Genomic DNA, 15,916 nt, shown 5'->3' on the forward strand with positions numbered 1-15,916 from the left:
TACCTTTCCGACCGAGAGGCGGCGGAAGAGAGAGATCAACAACATCAAGGCGCAGGTCGAGTTGACTTGAAAGGTAATGTGTGATAAATTTATTAACAACAGAATTGATACATGTGCTGTCAGTCTCATTCCGTTTTAGGAACACATTAGTAATGTTAGACATAACATAAATTAGCCTAAAGTGCAGATAACTTTGCAATCGGAGTAAACCGAACTTTTAATCTACTTCTTGTATTCCTCTATAGTTCAAAGTGCAGTTAGGGTTTAAACATGTTTTGCTCATAATATTTTAAATAATGTAGGGAACTTGAAATGGAGGCGAATAAATTGTTGTGAATTATCTTTTAGAAAAAGCACCCGTAAATAAGTTAAATGATTTTTAAAAATTGTATTTTATTAGTATAGAGTTAATGGAATGGTTTAATACAATTTCATTTCATTATAGACCAACTTGCCGAGCTTGATAATGGAGAAAGAATGTATTTTTTTCTTGCATACGCTGGCGAAATAATTAAAAATGATTGTAAATCTCAAGACAGCCAATAATAACATTTATTATCCTTCATTTTTGGATAGCCACTGATCCCTATTAAACCCCAGCTCCGTGAAGTTGCCTCCCCACACACACGCACAAACAACACAAACGATTAAACCCATCGCATTCCTTAAAGGACACAAGGAGAATCTTGTTGATTTTTTCAGATTTATAAAATGATAGAGCTAATAAGTATTGAGACGTACTAGTTAAAGCCTTTTTTAAAGAATATGCAGTTGCTTGCTAATGTTCGCTTTTTAAGGCTGCACCCGCAGCTCTTCTGATGAGGGTATGATATTGAAGACAAATTTAATTTTACTGCTCACACAAACGCACAGAAGATTAATGCAAAATCAACCGCCCCCCACCCGGGCAAACAGAGAAACACAATTGCAGAGCCGTTCCTCTCGCACCCGTAACAGCCCTTGAACTCGGCAGACGGGGTCACTGGAGGTCAAAGTCACTGTGCGTGGTCACTTAATCACCCGAAAAACAAGGCGCTATATTTTGGGAACGAAAGCAGCACAAACGCTACTTTCAACGGCACAAACGCAGCGCTAATGAATGCGGTGGGTTTCATCGTTTGTGCTGTTTGTAGGGGGGGGGGGCAACTTAACGGAGCTGAAAAAGCTGAGTCTATCCTGCTGTAGTGACATGCAATAAGCACTCGTAAATAAACTTCAGCACCCTTTACTGTGACTTAACGAAGACGGATGACAACAGGTTCTCAGAAGACAGCTCAGTATGCTTCCTCATATTCACTTCTCAAGCAGGGGCAAACGACTGGCAGATCTGGTTGCTGAGGTCAAACAACTTTTAGCCTTTATGTTACGCTAACACTACAATATCTAGAACACCTTTAATAGCTGGGCGCCACGTACACTGGGAGATTGGAGTCAAGAGGTAACCCAGCTAAAAGTTGTAATAGCAAAAGCAGTGACCATCACAATGTATTTTCGTGGAGAGGTCGATGTTAAGTCTTTTACTGCTACTGTAAACAACAGTTTTAAGAACGATTGCAGTTAATGCTGATCTTTCACAAAGAAGGCATTTTCACATTATGCAGTTGTGTGTGTGTTAGTGTATTGTCATGATATTTAAAGACATAATTACAGCCCAGTTTTCAAAGTCTTCTTGAAATAATTAAGAAAAAAGTATACTTGATCCCGTGTCTGGCCAGCTGTGGACTCGTGCTGTACGAATCAGAAACACCGGAAGGTCGTTTGTGTTGCAGGTGCCTGATGGCCGCGCGTGTCCTGAGGTTGACCCTGGCCGGGCGGCCAGCGGCAGGGGCCTGGAGCCGCAGGGCGAGCAGAGGAAGCTCGCACCTCACCGCTCCGCGGGGCCGCGTGGAGACTCCGCGGGAGGAGGTGTCTGCAGGGGAGGAGCAGCCTCACTTCTCCAGGTCCTCCATAGGGAGCTTCTTCCAGGAGAGGCCCCAGCTCGGGAATCCTTTTCTGCAGGACGCTCTGCTCCAGGGCTACCTGAGAAGACACCTCCCTGCTCAGGTGGGCCTGGTTTTACTTCTCCTTGACCACTTTATAGGCATAGACATGAGAAAACCCTTATGCACAGACATATTTGACTTTTAAGACTTCATTGTGAGGTAACAAATTAGATATAGTGCAAAACGAAATCTGATCAGATGTCATTAAAAATGTAACAAGAAGAAATAATTTTTGGAAGTAGAACCATATAGGAATGCAGTGTTATTGTTTTCCATGCCATGCCACTCGTGGTCTGTGAAACTACTCCAATCTCAAAACGGATCTGGTTTGGATTAGCTTATGATATGCTTATGTTAAAACTGTCATGCTTGCTCCCACCGGAGCACTGCAGGACGCACTAGGATCAACACAGCAACCGACAGAGCCTCAGCAAGACCTGTCAATCAGATTGCCGTGACTACGAGCTCTGGTTAAAAATCTGTTCCACCCGTCTGTAGTTAATGACCACACTTCCCTCACTGGGATCTGTCAATATTAGACCAGTCTCTCTGCGCTCAGTCTTAAGAGTTTCAGTTATTCGTTTTGGCATTCTCAGCTCTGTTAATACTTTCAGGTTTTTGGCATCTCTTGACTTTAATTTTGCTTTTGGATTCCCCTTATGCTTTGCCTCTTGTATCTCTCAGCTAAAACCTTACTTTCTAGACTGTTTATTTCTGCCTGCATGCTCATTATGCCACCCTGCCTGCCTGCTTGCTGTCCACGCCAGCCTGCCTGCTCTGCCTGCTTTCGGGTTCTCCTGATGCCCCTGGGACACTACTTTCACTCAGATAGGAATAGCGGCATTACAAGAACAGAATGGGCATGTGTGGTGTATGTGCGTTACAGGCTGTGGGCGCAGTCGGGGCAGATCTGGAGCGGTTTGGGGAACGGATCTGCAGTGAAGTGGACGCTCTGGGCCGGCAGTGTGAGGAGACCCCCCCCCGCCTGCAACACTATGACGCCTGGGGTCGGCGTGTTGACCGCATCCTCACCTGCCCCGCCTGGGGCCGTATGAAGGAGATCTCGGCCCAGGAGGGGCTGGTGGCTGCCGGCTACGAGAGGACTTTCCGTGACTGGAGGTAGGGTGACACACACATCTGGTGGTTTCTTGTGCCTGAGTTTTGGAACGGGCATTTGTTAGTTGTCCTCATATGGAGACTCCTAGCACAGTAGAAGGAAAGAAAATATGCTATCACAAATTCTAGTGTCAGGTTCTCCTTCTCTGTTCCTGCTGTAAGTTCACAGCGTAAACAGCAGGCTCCGTTGCAACCCTGAACTGGATGACACAGTTAGCAAATGGATAACCCTGTGATTTACAGTATGATCTTGTATTAATCATATGAAACAAAATTACACAGGTAATTAAATGCTTATATCTTAATGCTAGGATTGTTAGGAATAAAATACAAGACATAGAAGCAACTCCATTGCTAATATCTCTTGTAATTTTGCATGCAATTAGAATGCAATTGGCATCACTGAAACAGCTAACGGAGACTGATGTTGATGACTACAACACAAGTGGATACACAGCATTCTGAAGAGAACAGTGGAAAATTACTCACCACAGATTATACACCACAAAATATTTGTGGACCTCATGGAAACATTGCTTCTCAGAAATCATACAGTGCAGTGTCCAGATGTGTTACTACAAGGAAGTGAATGTAAAACTAAGAACAGGATGCAGTTTTTGACTGAGCAGTTTGTGGGAGTCTGGAACAAGTTATCCAGCCATGTAATGAAAGATGATACTGAGCAGTCTCTCACGAAGCAGCATTTTCAAGTAGAAGAATTAAAGGCCTAAAATGTATATCCTGTATTACAAAAGTAGTGTCAAATTAGGTGGATGATACTGGTGTATATTTCCTTAGCCGTGTCTACCAGATGTCCAAACTATACCTCTGCTCTCCCTCTGCTGGACTCTACACCTGTCCTCTGGCTATGACTGATGGGGCAGCTAAAGTCATTGAGGTCAGTGAACTGCATCCTGTATCATTTACACTGAGGTGCAGACATCTTTGCAAACCCACAGGGGCTGCACCCCTTATAAAAAAGGTGACAGGAAAGCAAGTTCACATATAGTAATTCTCTATCAAGGTGGTAATAATATTTTTTCTGGACACTCCACTCAAAGCACTTTACAGGTAATGGGGATCCCCTCCACCACCAATGTGCAGCCCCACCTGGATGATGCGACAGCAGCCATAGTGCGCCAGTCCGCTCCCCACACACCAGCTGTCAGTGCGGAGGAGAACAGAGTGATGCAGCCAGTTCAGAGATGGGGACTATTAGGAGACCATGATTAGTAAAGGCCAGGGGAGAAATTTGGCCAGGACACTGGGGTTAACACCTCTACTCTTTACAAGAAATACCTTGGGATTTTTAATGACCACAGAAAGTCAGGATCTCAGTGTTACATTTAGTCTGAAGGACATCACTTTTTATTACAGTATAGTTGCCCCCCTATATTAGGGATTTAAGACCAACACAGACAGCAGGGTGAGCACCCCCTACTGGCCGATACTGACACCTCTTCCAGCAGCAAACTCAGCTTTCCCAGGCGTCTCCCATCCAGGTACTGATCTGGCTCACACCTGCTGAGCTCCAGCAGTTTCCAGTTGTGAGTTGCGGGGTGATATCGCTGCTGCTGACCAATCTGCTGTGTTTATCCTCCAGTCCTTGGGGAAGTCTGGACCCCTGGACAAAGCCTTCCAGCGGCTCACCTCTCGCGACCCTCAGCAGTTCTGGACCTCTGGCCAGTGGATGACAGAGCGGAAGGGGGGCTCTGACGTGGGTAAGGACCACTGACACACTGTGCTTGACAGCTGCTGCACTGTGGTTTCTAAGCTGCTTTGCCTCTGGAGATGTACAGGAGGTCTAAAGACGGCAATGTTCCTCCTGCAGTAACAGAGTAACAGAGATGGGCTTACCTGTGACACATAGAAGGTATTTGGCAATGTCATCGTAGCGCCTTTTAAAGGGAAGATTCCGAAATGAAAATATGTTGGAGAATCCTTTCATTTTAGTTTTAAACAGATAAGCCATGAACACAAACCACATTTATATTACTTACAGTGAAACTTCACTGTAAAATGCGGCATTCATAATTTGCAAGAAGTATCTTGCTCAAGGCTGCAACTGCTGTGTCCCATCTAGGATCTGGACATGTGACCTTCCAGTCCAGAGTATTGACCTCACTAAGAAGGGTAGTTGTAAGAGTAGGATTTCATTTGCCTTAGAGAATTTCTCTCTGCATCATATATTATGTTATCATTCATTCCTTATGCTCTCTGGAGACCACTGCCAGGAAATACATTTATAACAAATTATCTCGCAATTAAGCATGGTTAAACTACTGAATCAGATTGACAGAAAAAGTAACAATTGAACTAGGATATACTGTATAAATATAATATATATATAGTATTTTAACTGATTAGCATGGAAAAATTGAAATTGTTTGTGCTTACACATTAGCAGTAATGAGAACAAATACGACTGTTTTGACAAACAATCTAAACAATAACCAGATAAGACTAAGTGCCTCCAGTTTGGAATTAGGAAATGTAGATCAGGGTGAAGCTCTGCCATTCTTATAGGTGATCAGCTCTGTCTTTTCTCTCTGCAGCCAGTGGGACGGAGACAATAGCCCGTCTGCAGTCCGACGGGACCTACAAACTGTACGGATTCAAGTGGTTCACTTCTGCTACCGACTCTGACATGACCCTGACACTGGGGAGAGCGGAGGACTCCCTTGGCCAAACTGTAGAGGTGAATATCTCAGATATTTATAAACCTTTTACCTGCTTTTAGGGGCATTGTACCTTAACCTGCAAAATACAAAATCAGCATGTTCAATGGCATTTGTAATCTGTTTATAAGGTTCTTTGCCTTTGCTTTCTCACACTTTGAGTAGAAGTCAATCCTCTTCTTCTCCTGAATATTCTGTAAATTAAGTAATTTTTACAGACTGAATCGAGCTCAGTTAATTGGATAAAAGAATAATAATTCCTTGTCTTTTGACTTTGTAGTGTACTTTCCATTCAGAAGTTTCCTTCTTCTTAGTACCTACTGGAAGTTGCTCATTTCATCCTCCACAGAAAATCACCACACTCCTGGTGACTGGCACTTGATCTATGCAGCTTCTCGATGTTTTGCTTTTAAACATAGACTTTAATCTGTTATAATTTTGTTTTTTATGTCTTTTCATGGCCAAAACAGCTTCTGAAGTCTTGTAAGCCAAATGGCAGGATGGATATGGAGAAGGTAGATTAATGTCATGCAAGGTTGGTGGAGCAGTACAAGCATCAGCTTTCAACCTACAAGCTGCTGCACAGTTCACCACATTATGCTCTCTCGCAGGCAGCTTGGTGGTGTAGTGGTTAGCATTACTGCTTCACAGCGCTGGGGTCCTGGGTTCAGCTGCGGACTTAGGGTGCTGTTTACGTGGAGTTTGTATGTTCTCCTAATGTTTGCATGGGATTTCTCTGTGTCCACTGGTTTCTTCCCACAATCCAAAAACATGCTAGTCTTACTAGGCTATTTAGCTTGTGGGAAGATTAGTTTTGGGTGTGAGTGTGAACTGTAAATGTTTGTGTCTGTGTGTCTGCTGTGCGATGGACTGGCGTCCCAACCAGGGTGCGCCTGCCTGCCTTGCGCCTTTTGCTGGCCAGGACAGGCTCTGGTTCCCCTGCGACCCTGATTTGGAAGATGCGGTCAGAAAATGCATGGATACTCTCTCGTTAAACATTGAGAAAGCATTTCAGAAACAGCCCAGAGAGATGCTAGAACTGGAAAAGAACCTGAATCTCGGTTGAAAAGGAGGAAGGTAAAGGACCGTAGCAGATTAAGTAAAAGGAACCAGGAACGAGAGTGGGAGTCTACTACAGTAAAAGAATAGTCACTGCCAGAGGAGTCTGTTCGATTCTTTTTGTTCGGAGGTGAATGATCCAAGACCCGTGGCTCTACCTGTAGATCTGTGGAGGAAAGTATCTTCCCAGAAACGGCCGTGGGGGTCTGGAGCCTTCCCACTGGGTGACCTGTGCTTTGTGCTGTCCTCCCAGGGCAGTAAGGGGCTGTCGCTGTTCTACGCAGAGGTGCGGGACGAGCTGGGCCACCTGAACAACATCGAGGTCCAGCGGCTGAAGGACAAGCTGGGGACCAGGCAGGTGCCCACTGCGGAGCTGCTCCTGGACGGCCTGCGAGCCCACAGGGTGAGCGCCAGGGCTCAGAGTGTGTCCCGGTGACCCTATTGTGCAGACAGACAACGAGAAAGGGCCGCCGCGATTGCCTTCCCTAGCTGATCCCTCTCCGGTCTCTCTCCTTCAGGTATCGGAGGAAGGCAGAGGAGTGGCCTCCATTGCCAACATGCTGACGATAACCCGCCTCCACAACACTGTGTCAGCGGTGGCTGGCATGAGGAGGTGGGTCATGGGCTTCACTGCTCCACCAACACGCAGTCCAGCTCTGATTCCCTCAAGCGTCTCATCTAGTGCTCAAATGTTTTTAGATGTATCGCTAGCAAATGAGCACATCTTTAGGGTGCTAAATATACTTGCATTTATTCAATAAGGGACTGGTCTTGCTTCATATGCTGTTGATCTGAGTGTCTCTGTACAGATGCCGTTTCTCCTGTGCAGTAGGCATCCTGTTCCCTGACTTCAGATCTCAGACCAAGTCAGGTTTCAAAGTGGCACAGTCGGTGACACTACCAATGGAGTATTTTCTAAATTGACTTAATAATGCACATGTGCTATATATGCTGTAATAGTGTATGATGTATTAAAAAAGGGATCTCGGCAGATAAGTGAGATTTTATTTGGTGAAGCGAATGAAAACCACCGCGGTCTAGGAGTATTCTCAATAAAGAATCTGCTCTCCCTGGCAGGATCATTGCTCTGGGCCGGGAATACACCACAAAGCGCTTTGTCTTTGGGAAGTTCCTCAAGGATCATCCTCTCCACATGCAGACCCTGGCCAGGATGGAGGTAAACAGGAACTGCTGCCAGCTCTTACAGAAGAGAAGGGGGTTCTGCAGTCCATGATGTGAATACCTTTCACATCCTGTGAAAGACGTCCTAGGAAAGAACACTTCCTGTTACAGGGTTAATTAACCAATTAACACAGTAAGGTATTTGTTGTTAATGGGGAACATACTACTGTGCATAAAGGCAAGGTTACTTTCATCCAAGTTTTTTGTAAACACGATAATGACAAACTGTGGTAATAAAAGTAAGAGGTATTTAGAACCCAAGCTGGATGCCATGGCAAGTGCTTGACTAGTCACCTGAAAGTCCAGATGTGAATCAGACTGAGACCCTGTGAACTTACCCAGAGTCAGAGAAAAATAAGAGGAATATTTCTGGAATGTTTGCGGTATAAAATATCACAGAAATCTGATTAAACACACAGAAGCAAACAAAGCTTGGAAATGTAAAACATTAGAGTATATTTGGCACAGTTTGTAATTTTGTTGTTAAAGAGTTTTCTACTGCATTTTTTAAATGAACCACTACAATACGGTAGCAGTAAGACAAATGATGAGAAGTATTGCATTTAAATGTCACAGACTCCTCCACTGTGCTGCATGTTGTTTTGATTACTTGGATAAAAGCTTCTGAAAATATGTCTGACTTTGTTGTGGGACATTCTCCATCAGAAGAGCAGGAGACAGTCTTGTGTAGTTTCAGTCTTTATCTCAGTCTTCTCTCACACTTTGAGTACTTGTCCTGTTCTCTGATATGTGATTACTTTTTAACGCCTTGTAGGAGGAAATTAGTTGCTGCAACTATTAAAGCAAGACAGCTTTTGTCTTGCTTTAATAGTTGCAGCAACTAATTTCCTCCTACAAGGCGTTAAAAAGTAATCACATATCAGAGAACAGGACAAGTACTCAAAGTGTGAGAGAAGACTGAGATAAAGACTGAAACTATTCTATCTATCCAAAAGGCATTCTATCTTAACATGCCTTTTGGTAAAGATCCCTGCAATTACTCTGCTACCTTCCACAGTGTGGTTAAGTAGTGGTGATGTAATACTGGATATGTATGCAGTAGGCTGCCCTGCAGACGTGGCTGTGTCTGTCCCCGGGCCAGGTGGAGACGCGCGCGGCCTTCCTGCTCATGATGTCCGTGTGCCGCCTGCTGGGCCGGGAGGAGCTGGGGTCGGCCTCCGAGCTGGAGCTGCACCTGCTGCGCCTGCTGACCCCCGTGGCCAAACTGTACACTGGGAAACAGGTACTGCCAGTATGGAGATGGCTGAGTGTGGGCATGTGAACATTCGTGTCATTTCTCCCACTCCCAGTGCCCATTTTGGACGGTTTCTAGAGATGTAAATACAAGCCTCTGAGGGAGCTGCTGTAAAATGATTTAGAGCTGAAGCCAGATTTCATCACTAACTCTGGAAACGTCATGGAAGAGACAGAAAAGTAGTTGTTAAACTACTCTAAGACTCTGCTGGGAGCTAGTTCATTTGAATTCGTATTCTCAACAAGAACGTTAGCATTAATTTTCTTTCTTTCTTCTCATCCCTCTCTCTTGCCCTGCTTTCGTCCTCTTGTCTCTCTCTGCCAGGCTGTGTCTGTGGTGTCCGAGGGCTTGGAGTGTTTCGGTGGACAGGGGTACATGGAGGACACGGGTTTGCCAGGAATGCTGAGAGATGCACAGGTAGGGTCTCCAGAGATCAGCTCAGAATCTGACTGTGGGTTGAATTATCTGGGGCTTTAGAGGGATAAATTGTGAGAAATACACTTGAGCATTCTTAAGCTTGCTTGTAAGTAAAAGAGTACTGTCCCATTCATGAGCATTGCTGCCTCGCAGTGCTGGGGCCCTAAGTTCATTTCCTGCAGTGCAATCTTCATGGAGTTTGTATCTTCTCACTGGTTTCCACCAGGTGCTCTGATTTTCTCCCACAGTCCAATGGCCTACTGGTGGGTGAATTGGCTTCTGGGAAAACGCCCTGGTGTGAGTGTGTGTGTGTTTGTGTCTGTGTCTTCCTGTGAGGGGCTGGTGTCTCGTCCCTGGTGTGTCATACTGTACCTCGCGCCTGGTGCTTGCTGGGCAATTGGAGGAAGCAGTTAGAAGATGAATGGATGGATCTGTTCAATCCCATGGATATTGAATAACATTCAGCATTTACATTTAGTATGAAAAAGTATCCCCAGGAAGTAAAAGCATATAGACCTTAATGATTGTTTGTCAAGACTGGTCGCATTGTGTCATAGTTTTCATTCTGTTAGAACTTGAAGGGATGTCATTGAAGCAACTGAGTGGTTTAAATCTCTGCTGTTTCCAGGTCTTTTGCCATTGATGATCTTTAAGTTCCCTATGAAGCCTGCAAGTTACAGGAATGGTTATTTGTTTTGGATACAATACAGTAGAATGTGAAATACTGTATGTGGAGGAATACTGTCATGAGAGCACATAAACTAGAAACTATTCCTTTTAACGTTTCCACTATGTCTGTCTCTGCCTCTCGCAGGTCCTGAGTATCTGGGAGGGCACCACGAACATCCTGTCCCTGGACGTGCTGCGATGTGTGGCCAAGAGCCACGGCCGGGTTCTGGAAGCCTTCTTCACTGACGCCAAGGTGAGTTACACACAGGCGGGCAACTGGTGTGGTCCGCTGGGAGGCAGTTTCAAAGGGGATTAATGCCACCTCCTTTCCTAAAAGGAGGAATCGCCTATTATTTTTCTGTTTCCTATCCTACCACTTTGTGATCTCCAGTCAGTAAAAGTCTGGATACTCTATTGAGAGAATGTAGCCGCGCACACAGGGTTTGACCCTGCCCTCCTGTTGGAGCGACTTGCTGCTCTGTACGCTGTGATCTCCACAGCACCTGACTGGAGTGGTGTTAACGCTTGCAGGTACACGGCGGATCGCAGGGTTTAATTCTGAATGCCAGTCTGAGGCTGCTTTGGCCAACTAGCTTCTAACAAACAGCAGCATACACTGATGCCAGTGAAAACCTGTAAATCTATCATGTTTGTTTCAGTTTTACTTTTTTGAACGTTTCCTTTCAGCCTTTTTCACGGCTGTTAGATTGCACAATCCAGTAGCGCTGTTTCTGTCATCCACCCAGCTTCTTTTAACTCAGAGTAATTTAAAGAATTTGAAATTGCACAATGATAGCCAGGTATTTCGTCTTGATATGGTTCCAGGCAAAGTGTTCAAGTCCTGCTGTAAACAGAAAGACAATAATAGCTGTTAATGGCAACTGTGGTGTCACTCCCCTATGAGATGTATTTCTGTGTAGGAACAGGTAAAGGCTTTCCGTGCTGAAAAGCATTAGACTGGCGTTCCACCCAGCGTGTACCCTGCCTTGCGCCCACTGCTTTCTAGGATAGGCTCAGGCTCCCCCATAACCTTGTATTGGCTAAAGCCTTTAGATAATGGACATATGTATGTTGTTAAGGAACAAGTAAAGGTTTATTCCAGCTGAAAAGAGGAAAGGGAACACAACGTTTCGGCTGTGGAACCTTCCTCGGGTGTGTTACCTTGTATTGGATAAAGCCTTTAGATAATGGACATATGTATGTTGGTAGCTGACCTCAGAAGTATTCCTTTATTTATATTTGTTCCCTTTCATTGCAACAAATGAAGTGTGTACGGTACTAAACTACAGCATACATCAAAAAGGGTGTAGTTCACAAGGGGCTCTCCACAGTTCCTAGTTGTCGGACGAGGTTAAGGGTTTAGTGCTCAGGCTTCACTCTAGTACTGTCTTAAGTCATGCCTTGACTGTTCTTCCTTGTGCGTGCCATGTGCATTCCAGAGTAAACTGGCCACGGCATCAGGAAAACGGGAACTAGGCCCAGCTGTGACGGCAGTGCACAGCGCCCTCGGCAGACTGGGGCAGTTGGTACGGACAGCGGCACAGCGCTCCCCCAGCTTCCTGGAGCTTGCAGCCCGAGACCTGGCGTACAGCCTGGCACGCATCTACATGGGTACTTATCCGCCGGTCTTAGTTAGGATTAAATCCAAGCTTTTACTCGCCTGCCAGTTGTAAATACCCAAATCCAGCACTTAATAGTAATTCCTTGCACTTGTGCAGCACCTTTGAAGCCAAATTACTGCACAGACAGGAGGAGGTCCGGTTCACCCGTCACTGAAGTGTAGTCCCCAGCTGGATAACATGTAGCCATTGTGCAGCAGCAGCCCCACTATATAGCAGTTCAGGCAAAGAAGTAAGAAATTGGTCGTCTCGAATTGAAGTAATGGGGATCTTTAGGAAGTTCATATTGTAAAAGCCCAAAATGGAATGTAGGTAGGGCAGATGGTTAAAGGTTAACATCGCTACGTTTGGATGCCACAGGATCTTCAATAAACATGTAGTCAGGACATAGGTTTAAAGTCAAACAGCACACTGTCCCTGGTGACCATGTTTCGGCACTGGTTTTGTAATTCTGGTCGAAAGGGTCCATCAACACCACTCACGTCTTGATATGGTTCCAGGCAAAGTGTTCAAGTCCTGCTGTAAACAGAAAGACAATAATAGCTGTTAATGGCAACTGTGGTGTCACTCCCCTATGAGATGTATTTCTGTGTAGGAACAATGTAGGAACCTTAAAAATGCCCAAACCTAGTAATAACCATGCCCAGCTTTGCTTAATTTCTGTGATGATCAGGCTATAAGGTGGTAACCCTGCTTCCAATAATTGTATTTAAATTGTTTTGTATGCTGTGTATAAAATTAGCTTAATTCTGATACTTGGTTTTTACTGAATAATCACATCTTCAGTACAGCCTTTCTAATGCTGTTTGGACTGGGTTGCAGCCATACGTCTTGCCTGTCAGCAGAGGGCAGTGTTTCACTATGAAAATATTCTCTACTTTCAAAATATGCTTATGTAGAAATCAAAACCTAATACATGATTAATTCCTTAAATATGTACACAGCACAGATATTATGTCTTTACATTGATTCCTTTAGCGTCTTGCACTCACTGCAGAACTTTATTAATGGTGCGAGGAACCCTGGTTAAGGGAAAAGGCTTTACTTGCTGCTCAAGTGGTGGAGCGGTGGCTCTGTGGCTCAGGATCTGCGCCTGTAGCCGGAAGGTTGCTGGTTCAAATCCCATGGCTGGCAAAGGAATCCTACTCCGTTGGGCCCCTGAGCAAGGCCTTAACCCCAACTGCTCCAGTGGCGCTGTACAATGGCTGACCCTGCGCTCTGACCCCCAGCTTCTCTCCCTGTCTGTGTGTGTGTCTCATGGAGAACAAGCTGGGGTGTGCGAAAGACGAATTCCTATTGCAAGAAATTGTATATGGCTAATAAAGTGATCTTAATCTTGACCTTAATCTTAATCAAAAGGTTTGCCACTCATGTGTGACATTGTGCTATGCATTGCCAGGATTTGCTGGGGGGGCAGGGAAAGGGGTGTCCCAGCTCGGAGGAATGGGGTTGTGTTGCGTCCCTGCCCGGCAATGTGAGTAAGCTGAGTAAGGCAGGGTGAAAGAGGGGTCACAATGCCTGTTTAATGTCTCACGGCTGTCTTCCCTCAGGTGCCCTGCTGGTAGACCATGCTGCCTGGGAGGGGGCCACAAAAACAGACCTGTACGCTGCACTGAGGTACATCTTCTCCAAGACTTTCAAGAGCTACTGGCCCGGTGTGAAAACTGCTGAAAGAGCTGTGCTGTGCTGAATTCAGCTCCTGACTGTCCCGTGTTGAAGATGCCCAGCCAAGTCCTGTCAATGGCACAGACTACTTTAGTATTCATACTGTAGGAAGCTGCATCATACTATCTAAATTAAACAGGTTTTGTTTTAGCCCTCAAGAGTTTAGGCTTATTCTGCACTCCATGCAAAGCCTTTCTATCCAGGGGACTCCAGCAGAGAGGTAGAAATCCTGCCATATTAAAGGCCATTAGACTTGGTGTCCCACTCACACAAGTAGAACAGAAAACCAACCACAAAATGGAGCTCACAGAAACACGGCAGTTTTACCTTGAGCCTCATGTAGGGCCTGAAGCAGATAATGATCAAGTTGTGAATTGAATTCCATCAGTACTGGTAGAATATTGAACAATAATACTGGTTTTCTGTGTGTTCTTTTTGATATTATGGGACTTTTTTAAATGATGGGTATTTTTTGGTCACCCTGCAGATGGTGTGAGCAAGACCTGTGCCCTGTGGTTACCAAGGAAATGCATGGCTGCTATGAGCAGGAGGCAGTTGCCATGGACACAGCCCTGGTGTATGATGGGAGTCCCGTTATCACTCACAGTGCCTTGTGATCCATGTCTGCATTTGTGTTACCAGTCTCCAGGCTGACCTTCTCCAACCTGCTGCAGGTTTTACAATCTGCTTGTCAGTTTTCAGAGATCTTTTCAGTGTAATTATCTTGTTTTAAAAAACATATTGGAACCTTGTATTACACAGATGATTTGCTAATTATTTTTAAGCAGAAAGGAACTATATTTGTAATATTAAGAAGGAATGATCAAAGCACTGTAATTTGGAGTGTGGTAAGAAAAAAATCATATAGGATATCAAAATAGGAGTAACAATTTGATCCCGACTTTCTTATGTACTGTAAGTGAAGGTCAGATCAGTAGAGCAGCTACGTACTGTAGCTATAAGGTTATGAGAGCAGTTCAAAAGCAGAAAATGGCCTTTGTAGTAACAGCATAAACACTGATCTTCTAGGAATTTATTTCCTTCATACTTTGTGCTTCAGTTCCATTTTTATCATTCTTGGAGAGTTCATACCAGAAGTATGTACACCATTGAAAAAAGCTTTTTGCTTCCTTGTGTATTCCTACTGTAAGTAAGACCTTTATTGTACCACTCTTAAGTGTATTATTGTAGCGCCAAGGGGAAAGAGTATAAACCGATTCAGCGAAATCAAGGGTCGAGATGAGTACTGTAGGCTCGTCATCGCCTGATTGGTAACATCTAATTTTTGATTGTCAGTCATTTTGCCTTGTTCTTGTCAGTAAAGAGTTTAAGATGAACTGATTACAGAGAATTCCCTGAATAAGGGCATCTGGAAGGCAAATAAATGATTATAGGCTTGGGTGATACGACAGTACTGTCAAGAAATGTTAATTATTTCTTCATAAAGTGAACGCTGCACGGAAACAAAAGTCACAGTAGAGTACATTGGTAGTAGAATGGCTGAGAAAATGTTCTCAGCTACTTTTTATTCTCAGAACGTTAATGTTTTTCAGTCAATATTTTATATTGATTATACTTTTATTGTTTTACACCAGATTTATAAAAGATTCCTAAGCTTTGTACTGTTACCACAATTTAAAATACAGGGATCAGGTTTGTTTCTGTTGTTAATCTCAAACAATTATTACTCCTAATTCCTGCTCGATGTGCAGCAGTGACCCCTGTGTGTTGCTGGGCACCTTTGAGCTCTGCAGTGTTGTCAAGGACAGCTGAACTTTGACCTTCATCACATGTCTTTTTGTGCCACTGGCTGAATGAGAAAGAAAGCAGAGGACCTGTTTTAATCTCTCCTGTGCTAGTACAAAAACGTTAAAATCATCACATTTGTTGATTAATAATTGGCTATTCAAAAAAGTAGATTCTAATTATGGATGTAATCTAGCAATCATGTGACAGTTTTATAAATGAGGCTGTAAGTTTGGCAATGGTGGTTTAGTGGACAGTAGCATATTGGTTGTGCCTAAAGTACACTAAAATCTGATTATGATGATACTTATCCTGAGTTTGAAATATTCTATAAATGTTCTACATATGTAATAAAGTATATAGAGTATGGTATAAAATATAGGATTTGTTTAAAAATAAACATACATCAATTATAATATCTGTCCTTGATTCTGTCAAATGATTCAAAAGAGACTCTTACCAGACTTGTTTACCTAAATTAGCATAAGGTATAATATGAAAATTTTGTGTCTGTGAAACTGCAGGTGA

General features: G+C 44.1%; 1 protein-coding gene across 3 annotated transcripts; it reads left to right on the forward strand.

Moving 5' to 3' along the window:
* The first annotated feature begins 9 nt into the window (after positions 1 to 9).
* On the forward strand, positions 10 to 15,808 carry LOC148819304 (acyl-CoA dehydrogenase family member 11). Of its 3 annotated transcripts, none has more exons than XM_088935842.1 (15): positions 10 to 73; positions 1,770 to 2,043; positions 2,869 to 3,101; positions 3,897 to 3,996; positions 4,702 to 4,819; positions 5,654 to 5,796; positions 7,089 to 7,238; positions 7,354 to 7,448; positions 7,913 to 8,012; positions 9,081 to 9,260; positions 9,597 to 9,689; positions 10,504 to 10,611; positions 11,798 to 11,969; positions 13,528 to 13,594; positions 14,130 to 15,808. In XM_088935842.1, exons 2-15 carry the CDS (start codon positions 1,777 to 1,779, stop codon positions 14,257 to 14,259), a joined length of 1,956 nt encoding a protein of 651 aa, XP_088791968.1. In that variant the 5' UTR covers positions 10 to 73; positions 1,770 to 1,776; the 3' UTR covers positions 14,260 to 15,808. The 3 variants fall into 3 exon arrangements, with proteins under 3 accessions (XP_088791968.1, XP_088791970.1, XP_088791969.1); XM_088935844.1 differs by having other exon boundaries at positions 9,120 to 9,260; XM_088935843.1 differs by lacking the exon at positions 10 to 73 and adding an exon at positions 1,322 to 1,438.
* Positions 15,809 to 15,916: the final 108 nt, after the last annotated feature.

The sequence above is a fragment of the Atractosteus spatula genome, chromosome 17, assembly GCF_055471065.1.
Source record: "Atractosteus spatula isolate fAtrSpa1 chromosome 17, fAtrSpa1.hap1, whole genome shotgun sequence".
NCBI classification, from domain to species: Eukaryota; Metazoa; Chordata; class Actinopteri; order Semionotiformes; family Lepisosteidae; genus Atractosteus; species Atractosteus spatula.